This window comes from Protopterus annectens, chromosome 6.part0 (assembly GCF_019279795.1).
Source record: "Protopterus annectens isolate FY-2018-M chromosome 6.part0, PAN1.0, whole genome shotgun sequence".
In the NCBI taxonomy this organism is placed as follows: domain Eukaryota; kingdom Metazoa; phylum Chordata; order Ceratodontiformes; family Protopteridae; genus Protopterus; species Protopterus annectens.
In genome coordinates, this window is record NC_056737.1 from 1,970,512,331 (window position 1) to 1,970,529,923 (window position 17,593).

At 42.4% G+C, this 17,593-nt stretch overlaps 1 protein-coding gene across 1 annotated transcript in view; it reads left to right on the forward strand.

Moving 5' to 3' along the window:
- The window catches only part of SESTD1 (SEC14 and spectrin domain containing 1), a 1,957,182-nt gene that overhangs the window by 1,756,034 nt on the left and 183,555 nt on the right, over positions 1–17,593 (forward strand). The window contains exon 20 of the mRNA XM_044075265.1: positions 207–328. Within this exon, the coding sequence (XP_043931200.1) occupies positions 207–328 (122 nt within the window). The remainder of the gene's footprint in view (positions 1–206; positions 329–17,593) is intronic.

Here is a 17,593-nt window from a genome sequence, read left to right on the forward strand (position 1 = left end):
ACAACTAAACTTTCTTTACACTGGAAATTTCAACTGGATACGGCCTATTTGAACTTGAGGGTAGATAGCTCTCTTAGGCTATCACCTGCTACATGTGTATGCAAAGCTTCACTTTAAGAGATGTCAGTCATTATAATTATCAGTCAGAGTAAGGTATTATTCAGTTCATGTAATTAATGCTAGTAACAGTTTTTTATTTTGTTTAGATATTCAAAGAATCTACAGAGCAGCCAGAAACCCTTGTTTCCATAGAAGTGTTTGATGAAGCTGAAGGAACTGGGCGATCATTACTGGACAGATTAACCATACCTGTAATTTATCCAGATGGGTAAGATATGTTTGAAATATCTGCAAGCTAGTGTATTCTCATGTATTTTTTGTGATAATTCTTAGCAGATAGCTGTCTCTGTGCTGACTAGTACATCCAGTATATATGCTGCAATCATAATGTAGTCCCCATACTTGTATTGCGAATTCTTGGTAAGTTGTCAGTGATGTTTTGATGTTCTAGTTTCTGAGTGGAAGTTGATTATCAGATTTGTGCTTTTCTATGAGTTGTTTGACAGGCAGCAGCATTGGACAAGTAAGCTCATTTATACTTGGTGATGTGAAGCCAAAGTGACTTTACCTAGGATTAAATAAAATGATTGTATAAACCACAGCCATCACTAAATAAGAAAATTACAACAAAGTCAGGTAGACCAGGTGTAATGGCAGTGTTACACTGCTAAGTTCTGGAAAAGTTTTAAAGCATAGTAGCAATGCATAACAGCCATTGCTCATTTAAGTTTATAGTGTATGGCATTGTATGGTTCAGACTCTGAAGGTCCACTCAGAACTTTCCTGTTCAGTATATGCCAAGCTGTTTAACACTTTCTGATGAAAAGTTGATGTTCTTCGTGTTTCACTGTTGCAGTCATTACATTTGGGTAATCTGCTGGCAGGTTGCCCTCAGTCTGTCTGAATTCCAATGTCTTGGGTCCTGCGTTGCTTGCTGTCTTCTCTTCCATGACACCAGGTCGTCAGGGGTATAAAATATGCAGCAGACGCCATTTTCTTCAGTCTTTCTTGCCGCGCAGTGCCCGAAGCAGAAGCATTTCGCAAGTGCCGGTCGGCCGACTACTGAAATATTCGAGTTTGAGTTTCAGAACCGAAGTCTTCACTAAAGCTAAGTACCCCGTTGGGGAAACTTTTTTCTTGCTTTTTACCAATGTCAGAAAAAGTTAATAATTGTATTACTTGTGGGAAGCAAATACCGCATAAGGATTTCCATTTGTACTGTATTCCTTGCCTAGACCTGATCACAACATGCCTGACTGTCAGTTTTGTGCTAGATTTAACCAACGCACTATTAAGCGTCGGTATATTTTTTGCATCAAAGTATTTTGGAAACAGATTTAACTACCCAGAAATGTCATCAGATAGCAATCCGACTACTGGAGTACATAAAAAACGCAAAGACTGACAGAGAAAGGCAGTCGAGATCCAAAACAGATGACGAAGCTTCTTCTAAGCCAGTCGCTGGTACTCAGTGAGGTGCCTTCGCAGCCCCTGATACCCACTACCTTCGAGTCGCAGGCCTCTACCGACACCCATGTGGAGTCCGGCAGGCCGCAAGATACTCAAGGTATTGGACCGACGGATGTATCTCCCTCGGATGGGTCCAGAGCCGCTGAGCAGGCACCGGCTTCTGAGGGTGTATTCAGACCTCAACATTTGTACATCAAACTGACAACAGCTGCAAAACCATAGACAAAAGCAACTTCTAAACCTAGAAAACAGACACACAAGCCACGTGCACAGGCCTCTATGCCTAAAAAGCAGATGATCAAAATGGCTGAAGACCTTATTACCTTGATCAGGGGTACCCATCCCCCTCCAGATAAAAGGCCTAGGCAAGACACTGATTATGAATCTTCAGATCAGGTTTCTATTACTTCTGATTCCTCTTCTGATCAGGAATTATCTATACCTCCCTATGAGGATTCTGATGCTGAGGAGTCTATTCCATCTGCATCTCCTCCTGAGGATCATTCATTTGGAGAAACCTTGCATACTTTGAGGGAGCATTTTCACTGGGAGAGTCAAGACTTCTCAGAGTCAAAAAAGAGGCTCAGGTATTTCCTTCTTCTCTCTCAGCACAAGCCTTTAGCTATTCCCCCTGTTTTAGACGTTGTGGATGATGTGTTTTCGGAGTCAAGCTTGACCCCTGACTCCTTACCTCCGGCTCCCAGCAAGCCTGACAGATATTACAGAGTCCCCGACTCTCATAAATTTTTATTTAGAAACCCTGCTGCTGATCCTGAAACTATTTCACAGGGTCCAAAGGGAGTTAAGGCCTCAACAGCAAAAAACCCTGCCCCCTCTGACAGAGATTCTAGGGCACTAGACAGATGGGGAAAAAAAGTTTATACATCTGCAACCTTGGCAATCAGGGCCTTAAATTGTCAATTTCATATGCTTAAGTACCAACAATATGTTATGGGATTGCTGAAACAGAAAATTATGTTGATTTCAGAATGTGCAGAAAAGAAAGAATTGCAGGAATTATTGCATGCAGCTGAGCAAGTTGGAAAGCATATTTTGCAATGTGGTTTTGATTCTCTAGAGGCCTCTTGCAGGGCCGCAGTTACTGGATCTGTGAATGTTCATCGTGTGACACTGCTGCAGTCATTACACTTGGGTTCCCCAGCCAGCCTGAGTTCCAAAGTCTTGGTCTGGCGTCGGTTGCTGTCGCCTCCTCCCTGACGTCAGTGCAACAGGGGTATATAAGATGCAGCCGACGCCATTTTCTTCAGTCTTTCTTGCCGCGCGGTGCCAGAAGCAAAAGCAGTTCGCAAGTGCCGGTCGGCCTACTCCTGAGATTTTCATTCCGAATCCAGAACCGAAGTCTTCTACAAAGCTAAGTACCCCATTGGAGAAACTTTTTCTTGCCTCAGGCCGATGTCAGTAAAAGTTAATAACTGTATTTCTTGTGGGAAGCAAATACCTCATAAGGATTTCCATTCTTATTGTATCCCATGCCTAGGCACAGACCACGACGTTACTGGTTGTCAGTTTTGTGCTAGGTTTAATAAGCGCACTATTAAACATCGGTTTGATTTTGCCCAACATTACTTTGGCAGAAAATTTAATTATACCATGCCGTCGGAACTTCCGACGACCGGTACTCATAAAAAGCATAAAAACAAGGACAGGCATCTGAGGCCCAAAACTGACGACGAAGCCTCTTCTAGGCCAGTCACCGGTTCTCCGGTTTTCAGTGAGGTGCCTTTGCAGCCCCTGATGACCGCTTCTGCAGAACCACAGGATGCCCCCGACCCCCACATGGAGATGGCTGGGCCTTCGGGCGCACTAGCTTTTCAGCAGACCGATACCGATCCTGCAGAGGGATCCGGAGTACCTGAGCTACCCGCACCTTCAGAGGGTGTCTTCAGACCTACTCAGCTAAGCATTAAACCCTCTTCTAAGTCAAAGCCTCCTTTAAAAACTAAGAAACAAGTACAGCATTTTCCAGGACAGGCCTCTATGCCTAAGAAACAAATGCTCAAAATGGCCGAAGACCTAATCACTCTGATCAGGGGTTCCCATCCCCCTCCTGATAAAAGGCCTAGACAGGATGCAGATTATGATTCATCCGACCAGGGGTCCATTTCCTCAGATTCATCCTCAGACCTGGGATATTGTTTACCCCCTTATGAGGATTCTGATGCTGAGGAATCTATTCTATCAGCCTCTCCGCCTGAGGACTACTCCTTTGGGGAAATCTTACATACCATGAGGGAGCATTTCCATTGGGAAGGCCAGGATTATTCAGAATCCAAGAAAAGACTCCGAGACTTCCAATTATTACCTCAACACATACCCCTGGCTATTCCGCCAGTGCTAGATATTGTGGATGATGTGTACACTGAATCCTGCTTAAATCCTGATTCCTTACCTCTAGCTCCACTTACCGGACAGATATTACAGAGTCCCTGACTCCCACAAATTTCTGTATAAAAGCCCTGTTGCTGATCCTGAAACTATTTCTCAGGGACCCAAAGGGGTTAAGGCCTCATCAGCAAAGAACCCAGTTCCCTCTGACAGTGATTCCAGAACACTAGACAGATGGGGAAAGAAAGTATATACGTCTGCAACTTTAGCAATGAGAGCCTTAAATTGCCAGTTTCACATGCTAAAATATCAGCAATTTTTGATGTCTCAGTTGAAACAAAAAATGCTTCCAGATACAGATCCTCCTAATTTTAAAGAAATGCAGGATTTATTGCATGCCGCTGAACAAGTGGGAAAGCATACTTTGCAATTTGGTTTTGATTCTTTAGAGGCCTCATGCAGAGCAGCAGTTACAGGCTCTGTCATTAGAAGACATGCATGGTTAAACAAACATACGTTACCAGATCATGTTAAAGCTAAATTACTGGATGCACCTTTACAGCAGGATGTTTTATTTGGAGGTAAAGCAGAAGAGGTATTAAAGAAAATGGTGGATAAGGCAAAATATATGCAAACAGTGAAGGATTTCTTACAGGTTCAGCCTCCTCGATTTAGTAGAAACTGGCCGGCAAAGAATTGGTCCTTTCCAGTTAATGACAGACCTCAAAGGGGCAGATACAGATGGCCAAGAGGTAGAGGTCAACCACAAGGTCCTTACAGGCCTCAAGAATGGGGTGCATCAGGCCAGAAAGAAGGGGAAGACAGGCACCAACCATATAAAAAACAGCCCCAATGACTTCCCACTCCAGCTGCCAAACAACTCACTCTTGGCAGCCCCTTTGGGAGGAAAACTGGCACTTTTTTATCACAATTGGCATATGATCACCCAAGACAAATGGGTTCTCAATATTATTCCAAAAGGTTACAAGTTCCACTTTCACACTCTGCCAAGATTAAAAGGAATGCCAAATCTGCCACTAAATCAATGGGCAGAGGCCCAAAAACAAATTATGGCACTCATGAACATGGGGGCTATTCAAAAGGTACCACCACAGGAACAAGGGCAAGGATTTTGCTCAAGACTCTTTCTGGTTCCCAGAAAAGACAAAGCATGGAGGCCCATTCTGGATCTTTCTTCACTAAACACTTACCTGGATGTTCCAAAATTCAAAATGTTGACATTACAGCAGCTTCTTCCCATGCTGGGCAAGCAAGCTTGGCTCCTGACTTTGGACCTCAAGGAGGCATACCTGCATGTCCCTATCAGACAAAACTGCAGACGATACCTCAGGTTCTTAGCTGGTCCAATGCACTATCAATTCTCTGCACTGCCCTTTGGATTATCTGCTGCGCCCAGGGTCTTCACAAAGTACCTGGCACCAGTAATTGCGTTTTGCAGACAGAAAGGAATTCAAATTTACCCATATCTGGACGACTGCCTGATTCAAGCAGAGAGCAAGGACATTCTTCTACAGCATCTGGAGTTTGTAAAAAGTTATTAAGTTGCCTGGGGTACACAGTAAACAAAAATAAATCAAAACTAGTGCCCTCACAAGAGATAATATTCCTGGGTGCCAGCTTGAACACAATGGCCCAGATGGCTTTTCTCACGCCAGACAAGCAAGGACAACTGACACAATTCTTTCAGTTGATGGCAACAAAGACCCAACACCCTGCAAGAAAAGTTTTGCAGGCCTTGGGCTTCATGGCATCTTGCATACTACTAATTCCATATGCCAGACTGCATATGAGGAAACTACAATGGTACCTAAAGAATGTATGGTCTCAACACTGTCAAAGTTTGGAAACAGTTATACCACTAATACCTTGCCTTCAACAGGAGTTTCGATGGTGGGCTCAAGCTTGTCACCTCAACAAGGGACAGACTTTCACTCAACCCGCAACCAGGCAAACACTGACAACAGATGCATCGGATTACGCCTGGGGAGCACACATGGCAGGAAAATGTATTCAGGGCAAGTGGCCCGCAGAACAAAGGCATCTTCACATCAATCAAAAAGAGATGCTAGCTGCACAAAATGCCCTTATAGCTTTCAAGGACCTGTTGCATCCAGGACAACTACTACTGAAAACAGACAATACCACAGTTATGTGGTCCATAAACAAGCAAGGGGGCACTCACTCCTACCTCCTCTACAGACAAGCCACGACCTTGTGGAACACAGCTATAAACTATCAAGTTCATCTACAAGCACAATTCCTGCCCAGGAGAGAAAAACACACTAGCAGACAACTTAAGCAGAAATATCATGGATCTGCATCAGTGTCTACACTCGAACATCTACATTTATGGTAGGTACAAAACTGTACTTTAGGAGGCATGCCTGGTTAAAGGAACAAAATTTGACTGATCATTTTAAAGCTAAATTGCTAGATGCACCTTTACAGCATGATTCTCTGTTTGGTATTAAGGCACAAGAGGTTTTAAAGAAAATGGAAGACAAAGCTATGTCTATGCAAACTGTTAAAGATTTCTTACAAGTGCAGCCACCAAGATTCAGTAGACACTGGCCTACAGAAAATTGGTCCTTTCCTGTGTCAGACAGAGCTCAAAGGGGCAAATCCAGACGCCCTAAGGGTTCCAGGTACCAGGCTCAAGACTCATACAGGTCAAAGCAATGGGGCGCATCCACCTCCAAATCTGGACGAGATAAAGCGCAAACCTACAGAAAGCAATCCCAATGACTTCCCTCTGCCTACAACAAGCACTTATCTTTTGGCAGCACCCATAGGAGGAAAATTAGCACCTTTTGCTCAAAATTGGCAGTTAATAACCTAGGACAAGTGGGTACTAAACATCGTATCACAGGGATACATATTCCATTTCCACACTCTGCCAATGACAAATGGTTGGCCAGATCTGCCAAAAAAATCAATGGGCAGAGGCACAGAAACAGGTTACATCCCTCATGGATATGGGGGCCATTCAGACAGTACCCAGAACAGGAAAAAGGACAACGTTTTTACTCGAGACTGTTCTTGGTACCCAGAAAGGACAAGGCCTGGCGGCCAATACTGGATTTATTGATTGTGAACACATACCTAGACATTCCAAAATTCAAAATGCTCACTTTGCAGCAGCTTCTGCCCATGCTGGGCAAGAATGCTTGGCTGGTGACTTTAGACCTAAAAGAGGCATATGTGCATGTCCCAAAAAGAAAGTCGTGCAGAAGATACCTTAGATTCAAGGCTGGCTTAATGCATTACCAATTCTCTGCACTGCCCTTTGGCTTATCTACTGCACCCAGGGTCTTTACAAAGTGCCTGGCACCAGTAATTGCATTTTGCAGACAAAGAAGTATAAAATATATCCTTACTTGGACGACTGTCTCATTCAAGCAGAGAACAAGGGCACTCTTCTACGACACCTGGCATTTGTGAAAAGGCTTCTAACTTGCCTAGGGTACACAGTAAACAAAAAGAAATCACAACTGGTACCCTCTCAAAATATAACATTCCTGGGTGCAAGCTTGAATACAACTGCCCAGATGGCTTACCTCACACCAGACAAACAAAGGCAACTGACTACTTACTTCAAACTGATGGCAACAAAAACCCAGTCTTCTGCAAGACATATTCTGCAGTCTCTGGGCTTCATGGCATCCTGCATCCTACTAATTCCATATGCAAGGCTGCATATGAGGAAACTTCCATGGTACCTAAAAAGTTTATGGAGTCAACATTCAGACAGTCTGGAAACAATGAATCCTCTCATTCCCTGCCTGCAACAGGATTTTCTATGGTGGGCAATGGCGTGTCACCAAAACATGGGACGGCCCTTCACTCTACCCCCTGCCAGCCAAATCTTAACAATAGATGCATCAGATTATGCCTGGGGGGCCTATATGGCAAGAAGATGCATTCAGGGCATATGGGCTCCAAATCAAATGCATCTACATATCAAACAGAAAGAGATGCTAGGTGTTCAAAATGCCCTAACAGCCTTCAAGGACTTACTTCATCCAGGACAGCTACTCTTGCCTCTCCTCAAAAGTATCAACTGAAAAGATTCTGTACAAGGACTTATCACAGACAAGCATGGAAAGTGGACACCCTGTCCTTCAGTTGGAAAAACCTATCAGTTTACGCCTTTCCTCCTCTGCCTCTTCTACCCAAGGTCCTCCTAAAAGTCAGACAAGAGAAGCCAAAGATGATATTAATTGCCCTGGACTGGCCCCGCCAATACTGGTACCCAGTCCTAAGGAACTTGTCTCAATACCCAGCTTGGACCTTGCCTCAAAAACCACTACTACTGTCACAGCAAAACAATCAGATCCTGCACAGTCAACTACAGACTCTGAACCTGGCAGCATGGCTAATCCTGTAGTCATACAAACGACACCTCTCAGTAAAGCTGTGATGGATGTCATTTTGGAAGTCAGAAGGTTTATTACTAGAAAATCATATATTGACAAATGGAAGAAATTCTGTGCTTGGTTGGACTCAAGCACAAGGAACTGATATTCTGTGCTTGGTTGGACTCAAGCACAAGGAACTGATACAGCAGAACCACATATTCCTCAGATATTACAATACTTAACTGAGATACTTGACAAAGGCCTATCTTGCTCATCAGTCAAAATCCATGCCTTTGCCATTTTGGCTCATTACAATACAGAGCCACCAATCTTTTCTCATCCTTTACTAAAGCAGTATCTTAGAGGAGCCAAAAATTTAAGGCCTCCTAGAAGATCCACCATTACCTGCATGGGACCTCAATTATGTGTTGGAAAAGCTCACCCTGCCTCCATTTGAACCAGCTGCTACCGCTGATATAAAGTTCTTATCATGGAAGACAGCTCTGCTACTAGCAATTACTTCAGCAAGAAGAGTTTCAGAGCTACAGGCCCTCATGGCTGTAGAGCCTTTTATCATATTTTACCCAGACAGGGTGTCTCTGAGGACAAATCCAACTTTTATGCCTAAGGTCGTTTCCAGTGTGGCTCTTAACCAAACAGTTCATCTGCCAACCTTTTATCCAAATCCGCAGAACCAAGGGGAGAGAATTCTGCATTCCTTGGATGTACACAGACAGCTAAGATTCTACTTGAGCAGGACTAAAGCTCTAAGAAAAACTGAGCAATTACTAGTGTCATATGCTGCAGGATCAGAAGGAAAGGCTATTTCAAAGCAGACAATTTCAAAGTGGATAAGCCATTGCATCCATTTCTGCTACTTACACCATGACAATCCTGTGCCCAAGGGCATTAGGTCTCACTCCACCAGAGCTGCAGCTACTTCAGCAGCCTTTCTCAGAGGAGTACCAACCAAGGACATTCTAGAGGCTGCTACTTGGAGTTCTGTTCACACCTTTACAAAGCATTACCATTTGCCTCTCTACTCCCAAGTCCAGGGCTTGCTTTGCCACTGCAGTGCTGCATGGCCTTATAGCCTCACCTAATGCTGTTTAACTCCAGCCTCCCAACCATAGCTTTGGGATTCTACCCAAATGTAATGACTGCAACAGTGAAACACGAAGAACATAGTACAGTTGTGTAGACTTACCATAAATGTAGATGTTCAAGTGTATTCACTGTTGCAGTCCAGGTTACCTTCCCACCATCCCCCTGTCATTCTACAGTTTATCTTTCCTTCTCTATCTTCTACAACCTATGTGGTGTATTTGCTTGTAGATGAAGGTAAAGTTTATATTGATGCATGTATATATATAAATTTGCTACCTTTTCTGGGGCACCTGACATCGGGGGCAAGAAAAACTAAAGAAAATGGCGTCGGCTGCATGTTTTATACCCCTGACCACCTGATGTCATGGAAGAGAAGACAGCAACTGACGCAGGACCCAAGACTTTGGAATTCAGGCCGACTGAGGGCAACCTGCCAGCAGATTACCCAAATGTAATGATTGCAACAGTGAATGCACTCGAACATCTACATTTATAGTAAGTGTACACAACTGTACTTTCTGCAAGGTTGTAATTAGGGAAATGGCTAAAAGCTGCAATGTGAACCTCTCACAGCTGTATCCTTTGTTTCAAATTAATTTAAATGAATTGGAGATCACCCTTCACCCTTAGGGGAAAAGCAGAGGAGATAGCATCATTTAAGCAAGAGGCTTCTTTTTTATGTTGTGATTAACCCCAATGAGCATAAACAACCATAAAAGGAGACAGCAGAAAACAGTAATGCTCATTTCTTCACCAGGTTACAAAACATTGTCAAGACCATTCCATTTCAAAGCCATTACACCATAGGTGTTGGAACAAAGCAAGTCCAAGGTGAAAGAAAGACTATTCAGTTTATTTCTCTTGAATTCCACAAAAATTATAAGGACCTTGTTGCTTGCAGTATTACTGAGAATATAAATATTGAGTCCCATTACATCACTGGATAATTCATAGAGCAGTGTTAAACATAACATATTCACTTGAGTGTGACTCCAGAACACTCTCTCTTAGTACCTCTTTCACAAATCCTCAGCAGGGCATAGGTATTGCTATTGTATATTTTCCTTCTGGTCACTGTGGGATGTGGGATTAATTTAACAAATACTGAGTGTAATGCTACAAATTCATACAAGCTAGGTTATGCAGGGGTACAAGGTCCAGAATGGGCTGTCTCTCTTGCCAAAGAAATGGGACCGCTGCACACTCTGTTGTACAAATGAGAGTAAAATTACAGTTTTTAAAACTAGCACCTGTACAGTAGAAAGAGGGTCTTCAAATCTACTCTGAAAAGCAATCTAAAGCAGAAGTGGACTGGCAGAAATGACTGGTAAATATGAGTCTATGGGTCTTGATAATTCAGAATAGAAAACTCATATTCATGGACTTCAGGACATAACTTTATTTGGGTCCATATTACTTTATCGAAAGTTGATTTCAGCGAACGCTGACATGAGCGAAAACGAAAATCGAAAGGGTGTTTGTGGGGTTGTGGTAAAGTGAGGAGTGGGATATTTGCCCTTTCCTTACTGTAGTGCAATCTCGGAGTTGGAATATATAGTTGGGGGAGGGGGCGCAGCCCCCCCCCCCCACAATAAAAAGTTTGATTTTCAGCGTTTTCGCTCATGTGAGTATTCGCTGAAATCATCTTTCGATAATGTAATGTAGACCCCTTTATTTAGAACCTGCAGACTGAACCTAAGGATGATGGGCATTCTTGATCATTTGGATTATACTCCGTCTGTATTATTTAAGGTATTAAAGCTATTATCTAATTTAGGAAAGAGAGAACTAAGTAACAATACATTTTCATCTGTTAAATAGGTGTGACTGATAGAACTGGTCCACAAAGCCTAAAATTAATTGGTCAGTGATTATAAGATTTTTTTTTTTTCTTATCTGATAGAAAGTAATTTCCAGACTGTTCAGAAAAAAAAAAACTCTTGGAACACAGTTAATGTATAACAAGTCCTCCCAGTCAAATTTGCTAAAAAAATGGGGAGGCTTTTAGAAAAATGCAGTGACCATTAGTTATGGCAGAAGGGTTTTCCAACTAAGATTCGTGTTTCCTACAACCCTGCAGACTACTTACAGCAATGTCATGTTGAAATTTTCTTAATTTAGTAGGCAGCGCCCAAACAGTCTACTACTAATTTCCTACCATAAGATTAAGGTCATTGATGGGGAATATCTGTAAAGACTGATGAATAGTTATGGGATTTTTTTGGGGGGGTGGTAGAATCCCTCCTGCTAGTACGTACAGTTCGGTAGAATTTAATAAACATTTTTGTCTTTTATTTCTACCAGCTTCATTACTAAATTTAATTCAAGATCCCTTTTAAACAAAAAACATTTATACTTTAATGGACTAGATTTGGTTGCTTATGTTCAATCCAGCAGTATGTTTCAAGTTTATCCCCAGTCTCCCATCAAATTTTTGTTAACCATCAACCCAATATTAAATGTCCTTCAGGCAGGTACTGAGATAGACATAGTAAGTATGTATGCATGTATTTATTTATTTACTTCCTTACTGCATTTGTTTACCGTGATGGTCTGACTGGGCAGACAGGCTGCCCCCTTTTTAGCTGGGGTTCATGGAGAAGGAGCTCCACAGTAAAAAATTAAACAGTAAAAGAACAGATAATACAGTTTAGGTCAATATAAGTTAGTCACAGTTTGATAAAGATTTTTACACCTGATACAGAAATAGTACATAATGTAATACAAATGTCAACATTGTTACATTTGAGAGCAAGAAAATGAAAACAGATTATTTGTAATTGATTTATAATGTAAGTTGTTACAAAGCTTTATGTTTATGGCAGATTTCTTTTTTTTTTGTAAATAGTGAGATTAACAATAAGTGTAGGAGGTACTTTGAAGTACAAAGAGCAGTAGACCAAATTGTGGCGTTATGGTGCAAAGTAACTTTCACGCAACACAGTTCAGTAGAGAATAATCTCAATTATTGCAAAGAACACGTTATGTTGGAGACTAGGAAGTCAAGGTCCTGTCTCCTTGAACCAATAAAACCTTGAGTCATTTATACCAGTTTTGATTAAATGAAACATTATTGTAACAACTAAAATATTGCCACTGATCAAATAAAACTGAACACTACAGCATTCATTTTGCGAACTGAGATCTCCTGAGTCTCTATTTGTACATTTCCATATTAGGCAGAAGTTCCGAATTCCAGAAAAGAACTGTCTACATTTGCCATGTTGACAGGAAATAAATCCTCCGAAGCAGACTAAAACGATCAGGAATCCATCTTAAAATGAAAATGTATTTAAAATAAAAACACTAACATTTTTCCTTCATTTTATACTTTTCCCTTTGCAGTGGTTATACCAGAAGGAGTACGAGAGACATATAGTGAGTTGAGAGGCCCAGGAAAAGTGGTTGAGAGAGGCGGAATTTAGGTTATCCCAGGAGAGATACAAGATCATAGCCAAGTACTTTTTAGGTGATCCTTTAAGTGTAGCTTGAAAGACTTGTTATTTTCTAATATTTTAAAGAGAGAAAGGTGTGGAATTTCAGGATTTAGAGATAGAGGAGGGTTATAGGGAGTCTCCAGCAGCATTGTTTGATTTAGTTAACGTTAGCAACATCTTGTCACAACAGTGTAGTGATCATTTGGGACTGCAAAGTTGGAAAATATTGCTTAGACTTGAGTATTTGTCTGGGTCATATATGAGCTTATGTGTTGTGACAAGTGGAGAGCAGGTTAAATAGTGCCTTAATTCCAGCTGCTGAAGTTGCCTTAGTGCGAGGCAGTCATATAATGATAGCTGGCAACAAATTTTGCAGTTTTATTATATTGGTCAAGTGAGGAGCGTTGATTGGATTATAAATTAACAAGAATGGGTCTAAGTGTAGGAGAGTAGGGATGAGAAGAGATGAGGCAATGCTTATCCTAGACTTCTTTGATTTCCATTTTCTAGTAATTACTTTGTCAGCTACCATAATTAGACCCAGCAAGGCCATACTATGTGTAGGCAATTCTGATTCTGTATCAAAGCTAAAAAAAAAAAAAAAAATGATTTCCTTAGTTATACCAATTTGCTCACCCATATTCTTTGGAGTCTACGTGAGGTATAAAAATACCTACGTAAATACTTCCAAGCAAAGATATTAAGTCTTCTAGACTTTGTTGCATATTTGGGAGACAAACTATATCCCCCCATTGTTTCTTTGTGAATTGCTTATCCAGTCACTCTTCCCAATCCTTTCTAACCTCCTCTGATTAATTCTTATAGTTACCATGAAGTATTTATATGCTCTACTAATTATTCCTTTTTTAACAGCAGCTTCTGTTCTAGATTCTACTAAAAACTCTACCACTGCTGGACTTTCACTTAGGATCCCCCTATTTCTTTTTCTTTGCCTGTACTCTGATATTAATCCTTCATAGGGAATGCATTCACTAGCCTGCACTCTGTAGATCAGAGTGTAAAGGTCTTCTTCCTGTTCATCTCCATCTCCCAACTCCTGATTTTGGTTCAATTCCATGGTACTTCTGATTCTTCTGGTCAACTCCTGTGCTTTTCTCCATCTCTCAAGCATTTTCCTATGGAATAGTGGAAAAGGTTTCACTTACAAAGTCTCTGTGTGCTTTATTATCAGAAGAATGAGAAGTAGAGTCCCCTTCTGTTTGATAACTCATTTTTGTTGGATATTCAGGTTAGATGAGGATGTGGGTTTGGTTCTTAAGGAGAATGTTATGGCTCGGTGATCTGAATTTATCAGAGAGGGAGACAATTTGGAGAGGAAGAAGCACAGGTGATGTTAAGGAATAGGGTCTTGCATCTTTGTGACCTTGCACTGCCTAGTCCCTGGTTGATTAAGTGGAGCCCACAGTTAACCAAATGATCCTGGGAAATGATCATTTGAGTCAGCCAGTCATTTACTGGTGGTGGTTGTAACTGAGAACTCTCCTCCTGAGTCAGGCTAACAGTTCCCATTTGAGGAAGGTTCTCCAGGCCATTTCACACCAGGACTTTCATCTCGGCGTTCATTGCATTTGGCTGGAATGTGATATTGGGTGCCATTTTCATGCTCTGCATCCTGGTATGTATTGGTTACATGCTTGATGTTGCACAGTACTTCTCATGTGTTTATTCTCATGGCTAAGTGACAAAGGATTGCCCTCACAAGCAGGCTAATTCAAGAAGTCTTAAGAACTGTGAGTCCACTGTCTGTGAGATAAGACAGTAATCCTGTCATTCTTTTCTCTGCTTTCTTTCTGGGTAACGCCTGCTTTTAAATTGGTCCTCAGTCTCATGAAGAACAGTATACTTTGACCTTTATCCTCATTGCATCTCCTTCCAGAAATGCCTCCATAGCATCTGGGGAATAATCTTTAAAATTCCTTGGTCCACCAGCTGTGGAGCCAGTGATTTAAGATGACACCTGAGCAGCATGGAGGTACTATGGCTTGCCTTTTCTGTTACAATAAGACACATGAGCTCTACAAACCACACACCCCTTGTGCCAATTTTTAAGTGTTCCAGCCAGGATATGTTATGGAGACCAGAGCACTGTGTCTTCTTGCCAGCTGAGAAGTTGTGGAAGCCTTTGGACTGATGTGGCAACATAATTTACTCCTTTGACAGGCTAGGGCTCATTATAGTCAACTCTTCATCTCACATTTTCCAATTCTATTCCCACTTTGTTAGGAAGTTTCTGGAAACTGCAAGGAGTTCCTGTAGTTTGGGCTTAAGGATGACCTTATCGAAACTGTCTCTTATACAGTGGATAATCATGTATCCCACTGCAACTTTGATAGTGCAGATGCACTAACTAGGGACTCAGTCTCAGATGTGTACGTATGCATGATCTCATGACTGAGCTTTTCCTCCCTTAAGGAGGAACTCGGGGAACTAGATCCTGGTACCTTTTTCTTGGAGGAATTACAGCCAACGTACTTAGGACCTAAACAGTAACCTTCTGTGGAGGAATTGGGTCCTTTGTTCGAATGGCTTTTATGATCTCCCTTCCTCCTAAGTCTGGCCAGCCTCAGAAGAGGAAGACACCTCCTCACTGCCTAAAAATAGTTCTGTAGCATCACACAGTCTTGCCTTCTCTTGTGCTATCTGTGTCACATAAGATGGTCAACATGCACAACATGCAACTTATTTCTGACTTTGATTAGAGACTGCCCTTGGGGGGAGAGGTAGCTGTCTATCTTCACCATAGCTTGAGTAGCTGTTATAAAGGAACGCTGAATTCTAGACTCTGTCAGCTTCTACCACATCTTCTGAAAAGAGCTGTCCATCTTATTCAATCCCTTGGGGACAAGTTCTACTGCCACTAGAGGCTATAGAGACTGTTCCAGTTTCCCATAGTGGTCAGCTGTTTTACTGCTAATTCCAATCTGATTTTGAATAGAACCAGTTAGGTGTTTGTCATTCTGGACCATGCTGTCTTCATTCAGAATATCACTGCATTCCCTTTCAGGTAATCACTGTACAAGAAGCTCATTTTCTTGCTCCACAGGGATGCTTGGGTGTTGTCAGGAGACATGATAGATGCCTTTTATCATATTGGTATTGGGGGGTTACAGAGAAGATGTCCTTTTTGCTGCACATGTGCATCACTGTCGAAGACAGTCATCTCATTTGTAAAAGCTGTGATCCAGGACTCAAACTTGATGATCTCTGTGATTATGTAGATGTTCTTCATGTTTCTGTGATTATGTAGATGTTCTTCATGTTTCACTGTTGCAGTCATCACCTGTGGGTTATCCCTGCTGTGGTAGCCCTCAGTCACCCCAAATACCAGAGTCAATGTTTTTGTGCACCGGCTGCCATCGCCTGTAGTCTTGACGTCAGATCATCAGTGCTATAAAGCAAGACAGCCAACTTCATTACACCAGTCTTTCTTGCTGTGGAGCACGTAGCAGAAGCAGTTCGCACAAGTGCCGGTCGATCGCTACCAGAAGTTTAATTTCAGCAGAAAATGCCTAAAGCTAAGTACCCCATTGGCGACCCTTTTTTCTTGCTCTAACCAATGTCTGAAAAAGTTAACAATTGTCTTGCCTGTGGAAAGCAGATCCCACACCGAGACTTTCATTCTTACTGCATCACTTGTTTAGGCCCAGACATGACGTACCTTGTTGCCGGTTCTGTGCCCTCTTTAATGCGAGAACCATTCGCCGTAGAGTTCTTTTTGTAGACAGTTATTTTCGTGTTCCGTCTTCAAATTCCAATGTGGTGTCCATCAGCCAACAATCTGTCGACATTCCGAAAAAACGTAGAGCTAAAGATAGAGACAGGCCGCACTTCCGCTAAGCAAGTCATTCTCCGGAATTCAGTGAGGCGCTTTCGCAGCCCCTGATGCCCAACTCGCTTTCTATGCAGGCCTCGACCTTTTCAGAGTCCGGTATGCCGCAGAAATCCACTTCGTCTTCCTAGCCTTTGGCTGTCTCTGCCTCGGTTAGGTCCAGAGCCACGACGCAGGCATCAGCTTCCGAGGAGGCATTTCGCACTACCAATTCTAGACAAAAAATGACATCTTCGCATCCGACTACCGCTTCTCAGAGACCAGTGGATTGTCTCAGGCCTAGAAGCCAGGCCACTCCTAGGAAATCTGCTTCTAGCCACCATCTTCCTACTACTCCCCACCCCAAACTCAAATGCTTAAAATGGCGGAGGATCTCATCTCCCTTATCCAAGGTACTCAGGCCCCCACTCCAAAAAGGAAAAGGCATCCTTCTCCAGAAATTATGTGAGACCAACAGTCTGAGGAATCTGATTATTCTCCTTTTGAAGAGGAACAACATCCCTTAACTGTTTATGAGGATTCAGATGCAGAGCAATCCATCCCTTCTGCCTCCCCTCCAGAGGACCTCTCCTTTGGGGAAAACCTTCACTCCATCAAGGAACATTTTCAGTGGGAATCTTAAGACTTCCCACAGTCAAAGAAACGAGGGTTTCTGGACCTGCCCCAGCACAGACCGCTGGCCATCCCACCTATTTTGGAAGTAGTGAATGATGTTTTCCATGAATCCAGCTTAGCCCCTGATGCCCTGCCTCCTGCTGCAACTAAACCTGACAGGTACTACACAGTACAGGATTCTCACAAATACCTGTACAGGAATCCTGCTGCAGACCCTGCGGTCATTACACAGGGAGCCAAAGGAGCTAAGACTAGTTCTGCCAAGAATCCTCTTCCTTTTTATAAAGACTCCAGAGCTCTGGACAGATGGGGTAAGAAAGTATACACCT